General features: G+C 34.6%; 3 protein-coding genes and 1 long non-coding RNA gene across 7 annotated transcripts; 2 read left to right on the forward strand and 2 right to left on the reverse strand.

The window, feature by feature from the left end:
- Positions 1 to 654: 654 nt before the first annotated feature.
- LOC145081185 (ubiquitin-conjugating enzyme E2 5-like) lies at positions 655 to 3187 on the forward strand. Of its 2 annotated transcripts, none has more exons than XM_079023228.1 (7): positions 655 to 918; positions 1788 to 1858; positions 2101 to 2180; positions 2266 to 2380; positions 2543 to 2595; positions 2688 to 2816; positions 2903 to 3187. In XM_079023228.1, exons 2-7 carry the CDS (start codon positions 1815 to 1817, stop codon positions 3031 to 3033), a joined length of 552 nt encoding a protein of 183 aa, XP_078879354.1. In that variant the 5' UTR covers positions 655 to 918; positions 1788 to 1814; the 3' UTR covers positions 3034 to 3187. The 2 variants fall into 2 exon arrangements, with proteins under 2 accessions (XP_078879354.1, XP_078879353.1); XM_079023227.1 differs by having other exon boundaries at positions 656 to 918; positions 1771 to 1858.
- A 48-nt stretch (positions 3188 to 3235) lies between these two features.
- LOC145081159 (putative inactive receptor kinase At2g26730) lies at positions 3236 to 5699 on the forward strand. 2 transcript variants are annotated; one of them, XM_079023226.1, is made up of 3 exons: positions 3236 to 3337; positions 3491 to 4690; positions 4891 to 5699. In XM_079023226.1, the coding sequence occupies exons 2-3, from the start codon at positions 3535 to 3537 to the stop codon at positions 5466 to 5468; spliced, it is 1734 nt and encodes a 577-aa protein (XP_078879352.1). In that variant the 5' UTR covers positions 3236 to 3337; positions 3491 to 3534; the 3' UTR covers positions 5469 to 5699. The 2 variants fall into 2 exon arrangements, with proteins under 2 accessions (XP_078879352.1, XP_078879351.1); XM_079023225.1 differs by having other exon boundaries at positions 3326 to 4690.
- Positions 5700 to 8809: 3110 nt separating this feature from the next.
- LOC145081211 (uncharacterized) lies at positions 8810 to 9758 on the reverse strand. Its single transcript, XR_013695781.1, has 2 exons — positions 9301 to 9758; positions 8810 to 9107 (listed from the first exon to the last, which is right to left on the reverse strand). It is a non-coding gene; the product is annotated as an uncharacterized LOC145081211 (long non-coding RNA).
- A 4077-nt stretch (positions 9759 to 13835) lies between these two features.
- NFD2 (Ribonuclease III family protein) lies at positions 13836 to 14876 on the reverse strand. Of its 2 annotated transcripts, none has more exons than XM_079023230.1 (3): positions 14724 to 14876; positions 14530 to 14603; positions 13836 to 14438 (listed from the first exon to the last, which is right to left on the reverse strand). In XM_079023230.1, the coding sequence occupies exons 1-3, from the start codon at positions 14784 to 14786 to the stop codon at positions 14036 to 14038; spliced, it is 540 nt and encodes a 179-aa protein (XP_078879356.1). In that variant the 5' UTR covers positions 14787 to 14876; the 3' UTR covers positions 13836 to 14035. The 2 variants fall into 2 exon arrangements, with proteins under 2 accessions (XP_078879356.1, XP_078879355.1); XM_079023229.1 differs by having other exon boundaries at positions 14709 to 14870.

Raw genomic sequence — 14876 nt, forward strand, 5'->3', positions numbered from 1 at the left:
AACTTTTTTAATGTTAAAAAAGATGATGATTCTTTAACCATTAGTATAAATTTTTGATTCATTGAGAAGCTATGTCAAATCTACCAAAATAAATAAGAATAATTTTGTCACATGTTATTTTGTCATAATTTAGAGATATATTTATTTTCCACTTGTCATTTATTTCATTTTCTATTTCTAATATATTATTAATTAGTTTACATAAATTAAACCTACCATAATGATATTAATTTCAAATTTTAAATTTTAAATTTCAATTTCAATTTCAAATAAATTTACAGTTTAAACCTTAATGTTTAACATTTTGTTATAATTAACATGTTTAGTATACGGGTCTGATAACTAAACAATAATTTTAATTTATTTATTTTTTACATGTTTTTTTTTTCTCATAATTTTTATCTATTTCAAATTTCAAATTCAAATAAATTTCTTATTTAATCGTTCATATTTAACATTTTGTTTTAATTAACCCGTATAATATACGGAACTCACAACTAGTAACTAATATAAATAGTTTTATTTATGGATTTTTAAAACATCCTCTTACCGACAAAATATGAAAACATATTATTATTAATTTATTTATTATTCAGAAATAAGAATCCATTATTGTTTTTCAAGAAGATGATGATGACATTCCAAGAACACTTTCCCTCCCCCTCTTTCTCACTCATCCACGAATTTGACACGTTCATCGTCTTTTCCTTTTCTCCACGTGTGTGACATCTTTCTCTGCAATAAACTTTAAAATAAATGTCGACAACATGCACGCTATCCCAACCTAACGCCTTCAATTCGCCATTGTTTTCTGTACCCACTTCCAAAAACTTCCGCCCTCATTCCAATCTCGATTCTATACTCCCTTCGTTCCAGAATCCCACCGATTTCACAGATTTCGATCACTCAAATCTCTAGGTTTGCATTCTCCCCTTTTCATCGCTAATTTTTCTTCACTGTTTTCGTTTGATCTATGATTGTTTTGCTTTCTATTATGAAGGAAACTGAAAGCAGATCCTTTAGGAAAAAAACCACTCAACCATCGTAAATATTGAATAATGTTTAGGGTTTGATGTATGTGTTTCGTTATTTTCGCAATTTGGTTATTTGATTCCTTTACCCGTTGACATCACTCGGCGAAATTAACGCAATTGATCTCATTGCTCCCCAAATTAGAATCAATTCTGGACTTTTTTATATTCAAACTTCTGTAATTTTAAACTAGAAATTGAAGTACGTGTTCTTTGTTTCCTTTTATTTGAAATGACTCCATTGTAATTCTTGTTCTCAACAGTTGAATCTACTTATCGATTCCTATATTCACCATCAAAATTTCTTGTCGATTTATAAGTCATGAAGTAATCCAGTTGACTTTTAAAAGTTATATTTGGGCTTTTAAAGAATTGGGGAGATGATTAGTTGATGATTTTTTTTTCTATGTTTGATTCCACACATTGTGTTTAGAATATGCAAAAGTCTTTGTGACGAAATTTACTCGATTTGTGTAGTATCTGATATTAACTTTAGTGGTTATCATATGTCGGATTGGGAGTTGGAACTCTACCATCTGGACAAAGCGCAATTGGGTGTTTACTTTTAGAAACAATATTGGTTCAATCTTGTTTTTGTAGAAGACTCAAAAAAACACATTTTCAATTCATACTGCTTAATTATGCGATTGAAATGCATGTATAATCATGTATCATGTATGACCATGTTTTCTTTTACTTTTTTTAATCTTTTGTGACATTTGCTCAATATGCTAACCAGGCTACTAAATTCCATAGTTTGCGACTTGCTCTCGCCCAACGAAAATGTCTTCCCCTAGCAAGAGGAGAGAAATGGATGTCATGAAGTTGTAAGTCTTGTTTCTAATGATTATATAAGTTGTACTGGTTAGCAGTTTTTACACCAGACAAGACATGACTACTAGACAAGCTTTCTAGGGCAATTTGTAGGATTGAAGAGGGCATTCATGTCTTTTTGCTCTAGCGAGTCTCTATCCCATATTGTTTCAGCTTTCTGGATAGTAGGATACATTGACATCGGTCTTGTTTTGTCATTTCATGTCCACTATCATGATATTATGTTTGAATTCAGGATGATGAGCGATTACATCGTGGATACACCAAATGATAGGCTTAATGAATTTAGTGTGGAATTTCACGGGCCAAAAGAAAGTGTGCTTCTTACCTCGCTTCCCCCAATTTTTTAAAACATTCGAATTGGATTGGATGTTTGAGCTCTAACTTTTGGAGTTGTTAGGTTTTTATGAGGGTGGTGTGTGGAAAGTTCGTGTTGAGCTGCCGGATGCATATCCATACAAGTCTCCTTCAATTGGATTCGTGAACAAAATCTTCCACCCCAATGTCGACGAGCTGTGAGTACATAATACGTGATTAAAAGTTAATTCAAGCATTATTAATGGAAGCAAAAGCAAAAACGACTTCAAAAATGGTGACAAATCCTTTTATGTGTTACGTTTTTCATGTTCTTGATACTTGACATTCTTGTTATTGTCCGTTTTTAATCAAAATTGCAGGTCTGGATCGGTTTGCTTGGATGTCATAAACCAGTCATGGAGTCCAATGTTCGGTATTAAATCCTTCTTTTTTGCATTAGTCAACAGGAAAGTAGGAAACACCCATACATGTTCGAAGTTTTTCTAATTCTTTCTTAAATTTCAGATCTTTTAAACATTTTCGAAGTCTTTCTTCCTCAGCTCTTGTTATACCCAAATCCATCGGATCCACTCAATGGAGATGCTGCTTCATTGATGATGAAGGACAAGAAGCAGTACGAAGAAAAAGTTAAAGGTCGTATCCCTTGATAACATAAAATTTCAACACTAAAAGATATTTTATCGTCGATCTTTGTGATTAACATTGATTCAATTTAACAGAGTACTGTGAGCGTTACGCAAAGAACAATGGCAAATCCGTAGCTGAAGAAGACGACAGCGGTGAGGATGAAATCAGTGACGGACAGTACACTTCGAGCGATGATGAAATTCCAGGTCGTGCAGATTTATAAGCGATTGGTGTTAATCTGTTAGGGTTTGTAGTTGTGTTTTAACGATTGTATAACTATGATCCTATTTCGACTCCCGATTGTAAAACTTGTACAATTTACCAAAACCTGCAAATGTTTACAATATTACGAATTCAAATGTAGTTATACTTCCTTCTTTGTTCTTGCAATTGGTTTGTTTTTTGTGCTAAAAGCAAACAGATAGCCTGCATAGACCAAGCCAAGATTAATAAATTGATCACAAATGTCAAGAAGCCGGCCACTGTATTCCATTTTGACCATTTCCAGCCGGCTAATCTTGTAACTTGTAAGTTCTTCTTCTTCTTCACTCAACTTCAACTTCAAACCTTCTTTACATCTATCTTGCTGAATTCATTCCGCTACATTTTCACTCCAAAAATGGATCAAATTAGATCCAATTTATTTGTTTCGTTTTTGTTCTTTGTACTTTTTTCATCAGTAAGAACAGAAGATCAAAGTGTAATTCAGGCACTGGTCACATTCATGGATAAATTCGCGCCAATGCAAACCACCACAAATTGGGGATGGAACATTTCGTCGGACCCATGCACAAGTAAATGGGTCGGGGTTACTTGCGATGGAAGCAACGTAACTGTAAAAAAAATCGTTCTTGAAAATCTTAATCTATCAGGAACACTTGATCCTGGTTCACTTTGCAAGGTGAGTAATCTTCTTGTACTTAGTCTCAACTTCAACAATCTCACCGGAATCTTGTCGCCTGAGATTTCAAACTGTAATCGTCTCACCCATTTCTACCTCACCGGAAACCGTTTTTCCGGCAATCTCCCCGATTCCATTACAAACTTACCGAATGTGAAACGGATTGTGATATCCAACAATGATTTCTCCGGCGACTTACCGGATTTTTCAAGAACCACAAGTTTGTTAACGTTCTTAGCACAGAACAACCAGTTCACTGGTCAACTTCCGGGCTTCAATTATAATCAATTACAAGATTTCAACATTGCAAATAACAATTTCACCGGTCCGGTTCCTGATGACACGGGTCGATTCGATGGCAACAGCTTCGCGGGTAACCCGGGGTTATGCGGGAAAGTGTTGCCCCGATCGTGTCCGGTGAAAAAGAAAGAAAAAGAGTCAAAATTACGGGATTTTTTTATTTACTCCGGGTATGCAGTCCTCGGGTTTTTGGTTGTTGTTTTAGTCGCAATCATGTTAGTCAAGAGAAAGAAGAGGGGGCAAAATGAAAAGACGGATTTGTCACCGAAGAACAGTTCACGAAGCGGGCGATCAAGTGAATCGAGAAATAGCAAGAGGTCGGAATTCTCGTTGACATCGGTTGAAAATGGCGGGGTTTCCACTTCGATGGTGGTTCTATCAAGTCCGGTCGGGAACGGGCTGAGATTCGAAGATCTGCTTCGTGCACCGGCTGAATTGATTTCAAGGGGTAATAATGGAAGTTTGTATAAAGTGAAACCAGAGGGTGGGGTTTCTCTTGTTGTTAAAAGGATAAAGAATTGGAAGATTTCGAAAGATGAATTCAAGAAAAGAATGCAGAAAATTGATGAAATAAAGCATTCAAATGTGTTGCCTGTTGTTGCTTATTACTCTTCAAAACAAGAAAAACTTCTTGTTTATGAGTATCAACAAAATGGTAGTCTCTTTAGACTTCTCCATGGTGAGTTCCCAAATTTTCTTCATTTTTTTCTTTCATCTCAAAAAATAATGCGCTTTGCTTTCATTTCCATTGTGGATTGGACTTTGACTTTGTCAGCTACCTAACAGACCATTCACCATTATTGCACAGGAAGAATAACGTTTTTACAGAAATGGTTTTTTTAACAAAAATTTAAAGAACTTTTTGATTTGTTGTTTTAGGATCACAAAATGGGCAAATTTTTGATTGGGTTAGCCGGTTAAGTCTCGCATCTAGTGTAGCCGCGGCATTGGCATTCATGCATCGGGAGCTTGAAGCCGACTTGATCGCGCATGGAAACGTAAAGTCATCAAACATTTTGCTAAAAGACGACATGGAGCCGTGTGTGAGCGAGTATGGGCTAATGCCAGCAAATCACCAGGACCCGGGTCCCAGTGACAAGGACCCGGGCCCAAGCAAGACCCAAGAACGCACAACCAATGGAAATTTCAAGGGTGATGTGTATGGGTTTGGTGTGGTTCTGCTTGAGTTGCTGACCGGGAAGCCGGTTCAGGACAATGGGTCGGATTTGGTGACGTGGGTGAGGGCTGTGGTTCAAGAAGAATGGACAGGGGAGGTTTTTGACAAGGCGTTGATAGTTGAAGGGGCTAATGAAGAAAGGATGATTAGGTTGTTGCATGTGGCGTTAAATTGTATTAATGGTTCACGAGAGGCGAGACCGATGATGGGTGAGGTGGCGACGATGATATTGTCTTTGAAGGAAGAAGAAGAGCGGTCTATGACCTCTTCTGACCCGTGATGATTGTTAATTAGATAAAAAAAAAAAATTACGAGCATATTTAATTGTTGTAAAAAACTGAAAACCATTGAATTATTTCATTTCACGAGTTTAAATAGTTATGGTATGAAAAAATCTCATTGGGGATTACCAAACAATAACCACTAGCTAACCAAATTGATTCATCTCGTAGATGTTTATTGGATGTGTATTATGAGAGTGATTATCCGATTATTTAAAAGGTTTATTTTATACATGTTGTATATTTTTTAGTAAAGGATTTATTTAAACATATTAAATGATTTATTTAAGCAAAAGTTGTGTTTTAGAAATCATTAAAGGTGCATGAATGATATTCGTATACATATGCATTATAGGGTTACCTACGTGAAGGTAGATAGGTTGTACCCACCGGCCACCACAATGGAATGAGTTATTCTATTACCTAATAATTTATGTGGTCCCCACTGTTGAAGTAAGATTAATCACATCACTAGTCATATTTCGTGACATGAGAATTCATATTATGATGCAAATGTTGTGTATGGAATGGGGAACAAGATAACATGATTATAGGTCGAAGGAGGAAGAGAAGACGCTAAAACTTTCCAACGTGGGTGTTTTGTCTATTGCTAATCTATGTAAGTTAATTATATAAGAATGAATTGAAGGTGCATAGTTATTTGTGGAGTTTATATATCTAAGAAGGCATCAGAATTTTAAAAGCATTTCGGGATACTATCGTTGTTTCTTGAGTTTAAGTCTCATTCAAAATATTTTGTGATGAACGTAAGGTTGGTTTGGATAGAGATTGAAGGGCTTCTATTATGTGAGTGGACTGTAAACTCTTTAAAAAAGGTAGCATCTACATGGGAAATTGTCTTGATCTTATTCGCGAAAGGTGATTGTTATTATTGAAGATGTGAGTTACATTGTTCGGGGAAAGGAAATAGTCGGGTGGATTCCAACCATAGAGGGGGACGAGGTTGTTACTTGTTACAAATAACAAATGCCGCAACCTAATAGTATCAGAAGTTGATGAAAATATGTCATTCAGCCAAAGGTTGAGGGTTCAAGTCTCACTGAAGACAAAAGTTGTAGATTTATGAGTAGGACATTGGATGTATGTTAGCGTGTGTTAGACGTTTAAAAAAGAAACAAAACAAATGGCATATGGTTATTTACGGAAGATGACTTGGAGAATGATAGGAGAATCATGATAATGGGGAAGATTTATGAGTAGGACAGTGGATGTATGTTAGCGTGTGTTAGACGTTTAAAAAGGAAACAAAACAAATGGCATACGGTTATTTTCGGAAGATGACTTGGAGAATGATAGGAGAATCATGATAAGGGGGAAGATTACGAAGAACAGTTTCCAAACTCATTCGAGAAGATAGTGCTTGATCAAGGCAAATTCATGTTTGTATGACAAATGTGATAATTGCACCCTAACAAGCTAGCACATATACATTTTGTTAGGAAAATTAGGGTTTGCGGTGGAGATCTGGATACCAGCTTGGATCGTGATATCACTTTCCGAACTGATATTTCTATCCTATGTCTGGGTTACAAGAAATTCAGTCTAAGATAATCCAAGCGGACACCTACGTTTCTAGGCACAGAAAACGTAAGCTATTATGCTAAAAGGTTCTGTGAATGTGTGATGAAAAACGAAAGCTAAAAACCGTCCGTCTTCTGGAAAGGAAGAGTTGTTTATATATTAAACACGATTAGGGTTTCATTAGGGTTGGGCCGTCATTACTTGCTTAGGAAGCAAGTAATATTAATCCGGATTAGGGTTACCAAAAACTAACGAGTTTCGTTAGTTTTACCATAATCACCCCAGCCAGGGGATCTGCCCCTTGGACCCCGCTAGGGGCGCTGCCCCCGACCCCCGACTAGTCGTCAAACCGGCTTCTGACTCGATCTTATACATGCGTGCACTCCGCACAAACACGTACATGTATTAGAGTACAAATCATGAAACCCCTTAACTCACATGTTAGTTGCAGTTAATTAAAATGACATAGTGACACTAAAATCACCAACACATTTTGTAGTTAAAAGGCAACAGGCCAACAACTTACCTTTTGCAATTTTTTATTTTAGTTCCCGGTTTATTATTTTATTTTCTTCCTTAAGGACAATAAATGGTTTAAGCTTATGGAAATTTTTTAGGAACATTTTTATACACGACTTATCACGCTCTTTCATCCATTTCCATTGCATTTGATGTATATATGCACATGAGTATCATGTAATTTTGTGAAATAGTTGCTTCGATGTAAGACAATATACTTTGAGTTTTCGAGGTATTTTCGTTGTTTTGTAGAAAATATATAGTGTTCGGCAAACCTAGCTGGTCGCAGGTAGCTTGTAGCATTCTGTTAAACGCTACATGAATAAGCATTTGAATTTGAAGTGTTTTGTTTAAACTAAATGCTAGAAACTTGTAGTGTCAAACAAGACTTTCTATTCAAAACGGAACGTTTTTTGTCAAACACTAGAATCTACAAGCTCTCAAACGCTTCGTGTCAAACAATCCCGATGTGAAATAATTGACATTGGTATGATTTTGGATGATAAAATTAGATAAAGGCTTAATTGTGACAATGGAATTTAAGTCGGAAGATGTTGAGAGATGGATTTTTGTACATTTTAATAGGCCACACGGCTTTAGCCTATCAAATAACATGGTTGTATCGACGCGAAAATTGTTTTTTAATTGCATTCTTAAACCCGATTTTTGGGTTATTTTTACCATACACTTTTATCTTTTGGCCATACCCGATTTTTAAAATCATTAATTGCATGAAGCGTATGGCCAAATTAATGATTTTAAAATTCTACATGCAATTCTTCACTCAATAGAAAAAACCCACCCCATTTTCATCCTATGTATCCATTGAAGTGCATATTGGTATACTACATAAATGGAAGAGTCGATTAAAACGGCTAAACATTTCTTTAAGGATAGATAACTCGGATTTTGTAATGCTTTTAATTATATGAATTTACTTTCATCATATTTAATGCTTATAATAGTAATTTCTTTAATTCCCCCACCCCACCCCCACCCCCACCCCACAATTGTTATAATTTTATTTAAGTATAAATAAATAATTATCTATGATATATTTGAAATCAAATTAATCATTATAACTTGTATTGTTGTCTCTGAAAATGATGGAAGCCATCGACATGGTTAGGATATTAAGCAAGGAATATTCCTAAACGCTGCTTCGTATTATTACAAGTTACAACATAATGCTAATGGCAATGTCAAGACTCCATTGCCAGGTGCCATCAGTTGCAATCAATAAGCAACAGACGCACAAAACGACAAATAGAAAGCCATACAGGATTTGTACATTTATTCATTATATTGAAAACGAACATACTTCAAGTTTACAGAAATCGCCTAAAATACATACAAAGATTAACTACAGATATCGGCAAATGATTTCTAACAAAGGAGAAGAAACGTAATGGAAAAGTGTAGAAGCCTATAGAAGGAGCCATAGCCATGGAGGATTAATCATAAAAACAAATTTTTAATTCAAGAACACCTATGAAGTACAGCCGTTCACGTAATCTTACACCTTTCACTGTCCCCGCGCGTTTACTCTATTCACAAACAGGCCCCATCCACACGTACTAATCGAAAAAAAAAAATCTTACCAAAATGATCTAGCGATCCAGATTTAAAAAAGTTCTAATCAAATTCAATCAAACAAAATCAAACCGGTGATAATTGAACGCTAATCATACGAAATTCGGTCCGATTGCTTCCTTACCGAGATCAGTCGATGGTTTAGAAGTTATCGGAACCGTCGTCCGTGATGCGTACCTTGAAGAGAAGTTGCGGACCATATACTCGTTCTCCATTTCAGAATCTCCGTTATCCAACGCTCCTTCGTCGAAATTCAGCGCATAATCTAGAGGATCGTACTGAAACTTGGGGGATTGTCGACCAAAACTTTTGTTACGATTAAACCGGCGTATGAATGTCTTCCATCTTGGACCTGCAACGATCTCTGACCACTCCCGAATCTTCATCAAGGCGTCGATCCCTCGTGACCATAGACTTCTTTCAGAATTGTACTCCGGAGACGACGAACGTACTTTCTGCCACTGGTAGGGTATGCAGAAACAACAACGGCGACTGGAATATAGAAATTCTGATGGAGAAGGTAAGTCATGGTTTGATTCAGTGGTATCTCTAGGAGAAAATTCAGTCGCCATCGAAACACATGAAGGAGGGTGAGTAAGGTTTTGAGTGTTCTGGAAAGTGAAACCCCTTTTCTTATGTGCGTGATGAGAAAACGCCCACTGTATTTTATAGACAGGCAAAGGGAATAAAAATACAAAAGAACAAACATAATATAAAAAGATTATAAGTCGAGCCAAATTCTTTACTCGATTTTCATTTTTCGGTTTTAAAGTTTACTTTATAAATAAATGTTATAAATTGGATAAAATTTCATTTTGTTTTGTGTTTATAAATAGTGTTTAATCATAATAATGACAACGCCTATTGCTAATTTCGAAATGACAATCTAATGTCTCCACTATTTAATATTTTTATATGTTTTTAAAAAAGTATATAAATAATTAATTTGTTAAACATGATTACAAAATTAGGTTATTATGATAATAATATGTATTTGTTTAAAATAATTTAAAAAATTATAAATACTGTGAGCATCTTTCAACCCATTATAACAGAATTTTATGTATCATCTAAACTCGCTATAGATAAAAGGTTCAATGAGTCAAGATTGCTATATTTACTTTAGAAAAGGTATTTGTGCTTTTTACCAAGCTTAAGTTAATTCAATAAAATACTACAAAAAATAAAGTGAATTGTAGATCATTTCTAATAACTAATCTATCAGACAACTAGAACTGCAGTTAATTCCCAAAGGGTACACTTCTTTTTATCTATTTTGAAGTCTACAAATAATTAGCATATAAAATATGATTAAAATATATCGTTACAATACTCAACGTCTCGAATAATACTATTTTGGAGATATTATATTATATGGATACACATGAAATTCCTACGTTCAATCAATTTGACCTATATCATATTAATTACATCTTTTAATTAAATCAATTTGATCAATTAAAAAATAAAATATAAGTAACTTTTTTTAGCGATCATGTAAAAATCAACATCAACCAAACATTTAGGTAACACCTCAATCAAGGAGGGCCCATCTTCTTTTTTAATCTAACACTATTATTATTCATGAATTGTTTCATTAGGTACGAGCTGTTCCTTCATATTGGTCCCCAGAAGCAGTTTTTTTGTTTATCGATAATTATAAATTTCTATTAAATAATACATAGAATTGAAGTATACACAACTAGCCAGACCAATTAAATCTACACAAAATATTATTATACAATTGACAACTTAAGATTCTTCGAGAGATAAGTCGTCTACTTCATCACCTAGGCTAGTCTTGTTCAAATTCTTGAGAATTATATGAAGATGAAGTAGTCATATCTCATGATACTATTTTATTCTCAAATGAATTACCAATGATTGTCAACGACCACAAAAGGACAAAAAGACAAAGAAAGTTTTAATGAGGGGATATTAATCAACTGTCATCCCTCTTGATCTATAAAAATCTTAATCTTAAATGTGCGAATAAAGAAGTGAATATGGAAGTAAGGTTCAACATATTTCTAATTCCTAAACCTTTTTACACCAATTTCGATTTGACACTAAATTAACCTTTTTATAGTATTTTTGCCTTTAATTTGGCAATGACTTTTACCTTTTTATAGCATTTTTGCCTTTAATTTGGCAATGACTTTTACCAAGGCTGACATGGCTTCCTTTTAAAGTCTTGGGTCAATACAATCCACATCAGCAAATGAAAATGAAGTCAATTGAACTGCGAGGAGAGGATCTAAACCATGTTAGAAATTAAAGTCTTAAAGAATATCAATATATTTGGATATTTCGTAGATCATGATTGTAATCATTTTTCAAAATATGTGATTTCGAACCTATAGTCTTGGGGTATCACAAAATCGGATGTGGGATAATCTAGAACATTTCAATTTAGAAATCAGACCATTTTTAAATCAGAAACGAAGAAAAATAACATGTTTGTATTTTTTAGAGATAAAATAAATCTTAAAATCAGATTTTGAGAGTATATCATTAGTAATCCGTTTTCTAGAACATGAAGAATGTTCTTATACAATAGGAAAAAGTTCTTATGGCAGTTGCCTTCAGATTTGGCACCAAAACTAGTAGTTATTAGACATAACTAACGCTTGCATCATCAAAAAGTCATCAAATGAGTTTTGGTGTGAAAATGCATAGCTGAAGTTATACCCGATGTAAAATTTCATTTAGGTTTCGGGGCGTTGCCTCTTGAAACCCCGTCTACTAACCAGTCAACTGGATATTATTGTAATGGAATGTTTAGGTTGAATATTAACAATAAAGTTGCGGATTCTATATCCATGTCTTATTCTGGTATTGATAATTCTTTTTTTGTCATGCTTGTTTAGGACATTTACATTATAAAAGCATGCTTGAATATTTCTTTTTTTTTTTTGTTTGGACCCAAGTTTTACTATTTTTTTTAACTAAAAAAAAATATCAAATCATATAGAGAGTGAAGCCACATCAGTTTTTCTGGTCACAATGACCAAAAAAACAGGTCGACATCAACTTTGTTCCCTTAAAGGGCAAGTAAATAACTTTAGGGACTAAATGTGCTAAGTCACAAAACATAATAGGGTCATTGCATCATTTTCCCTTTCATAATATTTAGTATAAAAATATTTTTTTAATATTTTACTTGCTTTATTTACATACATAACTGAGGAAAAAAAAATACATATCTAAGTATAAAAATGCATACTTCAAACCTTGGTTTGAATAGTATGAAACGCCCATAAGCCAAGGTATGATGCGTTGCTTGCTCAAACCTGAGGCGTCCACTCCAGTATTATCAAAGTACTTGTAATTTGATTCCACGTAACATATTTTACCTTGTAAGCACTTATCTATAAAAATACTTTTACTTATAACAAAAGTATTTCCCAAAAAACATTTAAAAAAAAGGTTGTTGAGCAAAAAACCATTAACAATGATGCAAACTAGAATTGTTGGGCCGTGCTACAAACAAACCAAGGGAATTACGTGTCTAATCTAGAAGGATCAGGAAATGTGAAAAATGGCTAGAAAGTCTGTTAGAGAGAGAAATGAATAAAAGGAAGAGGGCTTTCATTTAGGCATGTGGCTGTGACTTTGTGAGAGAGGGGTTTCCTGGAACAATCATTTGATTTTCCAATCATTTGATTGTGTTAATCATTTAGAATCAATTTCATCTTCTTCTTCCTTAATTCTTCTTTGTTCTTCAATTTTCTTTTAACCCTAATTTTGAGTTCTCGTCAAACAATCATAAGCAATAAAAATACAAACAAACAAAAATTCATAAGGTTAGGCAAACATTTAATCAATTCGCTATTCAAAACAGCAAAAACCAACATGCTAGCAAAATCATAATAAATATCAGAAACCAATCATGTAACACGCTGACAACGAATAACAACAAAGTAATTGCAAATATGAAAAAAAAAAACAAAAACAAAAAGACAAAAAACAAAACAAAAAACAAAAACAAAAACAAAAACAAAACAAAAAAAAAAAAACAACTCACTGGGAATTCGACATCAATAGATTTTTTCAGGGAATTAACTTGTTTGAAGAGGACACTTATACACTTTATTTTTCATGGACATCGATTATTCAGGAAATCGATTTTCAGGGGAATCGTTTTCTTAGAACAATGTAGCAAGCCCAGCTTAATTGTCAAGTCTTTGGGTATGTTCGGCTCAAAAGCTTTTAGTTTTTTAAAATTAAAAATACAAACTCAGATTGAAGGAAAATAACTTCGTTGTATAAAGTTTTTTATTTTAAACAAAAAGCCCACAATTTAAAACCCATTTCAAGTAGTTACCAAGGGCTTTAAGGAGGTTTTAGCTTTTAACTTGTATTTATATTTGGGCACTGCCTCATCAGTATTCCTAGTCAGCAAATATGCCATGTAATCATTTGAATTGTAAGAAATGTCCCTAAAATAAAAGCCAATAAATAAAACCAAAACATGCCACAGTAAAAAGCTAATAGCTAAATGCAATTAAAGATAAAATGTCAAATTTTACACTTTAAATAGCCTTTGTTAGGGATTTATGGCGGGGATTGAAGAGGATTTTGGATGGGATTCAGAAGTACAGAGAACTTTGGAAGACAAAAATTTTGTAAAATCCAAACTACCACTGTAGAATAACTAGTCAAAACTCGACCCAAGTAGAATACCCTCCATAAATCCCAAACAATTGCAATTGAAAATGTAATTCCACCCTTCCCCTTCAGTCTATTACTGGATGTCAAAGACAACTTTCAATCAATCACAGTCAAACAGACATAACAACGAAGATATCACAAAACGTGCTAGGAATGTGTTATGGATTTCAGAAACTAATACAGTACTAGTAATCACAGAAGAGCTATTTACGAACAAGGAGCATCAAATGGAATTTGCTTACATGGAAAGTGCACTTCCAGCACCGCCGTGAACCACCCAGAACACGTCTCCAGCATCATCGGATTTCCCTGTATCAAGCGCAACAGCACCAAAAATTGCCCTAAAAGCACCACAGACAACTGAGGAAGTCGAAGAATTGGTATTCGAAGAGACCCTAACCACATTCTGCAACCCTAACCGCATTCCATCAACAGCACACGATGTTTCCACTTTCGATATCTCCGAAACTCGTTTATTCAGATCCTTCGACGATATATCCACATCTTTAGTCAACAATCTGAGGGAAGCAGTTGTCTCGATGATGCTCTCACCTAGAATGCTTAAAGCTTTGTTGTTCTCTTCAGAGTAAGATGAGTGAGTCATCGCGCGGCGCAGAAGCCCGATGTTCTGAAAATCATAACTGCAGAAAAACAGTTACTCACTGAAAGCAACAGATAATAGAAAAAACTCGAAGAACGCTACTACTTAGTGTTCTTCTTCTGATAACTTACTTCAGATGCTTCTGAAGAGTTTCAAGTGCAACGGAGAAGGATGACGACCTTAACGATTGCGATCGAGCTGAAACCTGGTAACCCAATTTTTGAGAAGTTAGGGTTTTACTTTCGAATTGTAGAGACGAAGTGAAAATTAACAGTGTAGTTTGTGAGAAAAAAAAAATAATAAATCGTACGAGTGTACAGGGTACCGGCATTGGAGAGCAGAAGACGGCGGCGATGAAGATCACGGGGAGCACTGGGAGGAGATGCATTTTGCCGATGAAATTTGGAGGTGTCGAATTTCAGGGGCGATCAAAAGCTAAATTTCTACAAAGGAGTGATTCAGGTGATAAGAAAAAATA

The sequence above is a fragment of the Lactuca serriola genome, chromosome 1, assembly GCF_051521515.1.
Source record: "Lactuca serriola cultivar US96UC23 chromosome 1, Lser_US96UC23_V15, whole genome shotgun sequence".
Classification (NCBI taxonomy): domain Eukaryota; kingdom Viridiplantae; phylum Streptophyta; class Magnoliopsida; order Asterales; family Asteraceae; genus Lactuca; species Lactuca serriola.

Excerpts from the sequence above, each read along its gene's own strand:
- LOC145081185 (XM_079023228.1), top strand. The coding sequence starts at position 1,815 with ATGTCTTCCCCTAGCAAGAGGAGAGAAATGGATGTCATGAAGTT. Across the intron at positions 2,181-2,265 it reads ATTTCACGGGCCAAAAGAAA|GTTTTTATGAGGGTGGTGTG; the intron begins GTGTGCTTCTTA and ends TGGAGTTGTTAG. Across the intron at positions 2,596-2,687 it reads GTCATGGAGTCCAATGTTCG|ATCTTTTAAACATTTTCGAA; the intron begins GTATTAAATCCT and ends CTTAAATTTCAG.
- LOC145081159 (XM_079023225.1), top strand. The coding sequence starts at position 3,430 with ATGGATCAAATTAGATCCAATTTATTTGTTTCGTTTTTGTTCTTTGTA. Across the intron at positions 4,691-4,890 it reads TCTCTTTAGACTTCTCCATG|GATCACAAAATGGGCAAATT; the intron begins GTGAGTTCCCAA and ends TTGTTGTTTTAG.
- NFD2 (XM_079023229.1), bottom strand. The coding sequence starts at position 14,786 with ATGCATCTCCTCCCAGTGCTCCCCGTGATCTTCATCGCCGCCGTCTTC. Across the intron at positions 14,604-14,708 it reads TGCCGGTACCCTGTACACTC|GTTTCAGCTCGATCGCAATC; the intron begins GTACGATTTATT and ends TTGGGTTACCAG. Across the intron at positions 14,439-14,529 it reads ACTCTTCAGAAGCATCTGAA|TTATGATTTTCAGAACATCG; the intron begins GTAAGTTATCAG and ends GTTTTTCTGCAG.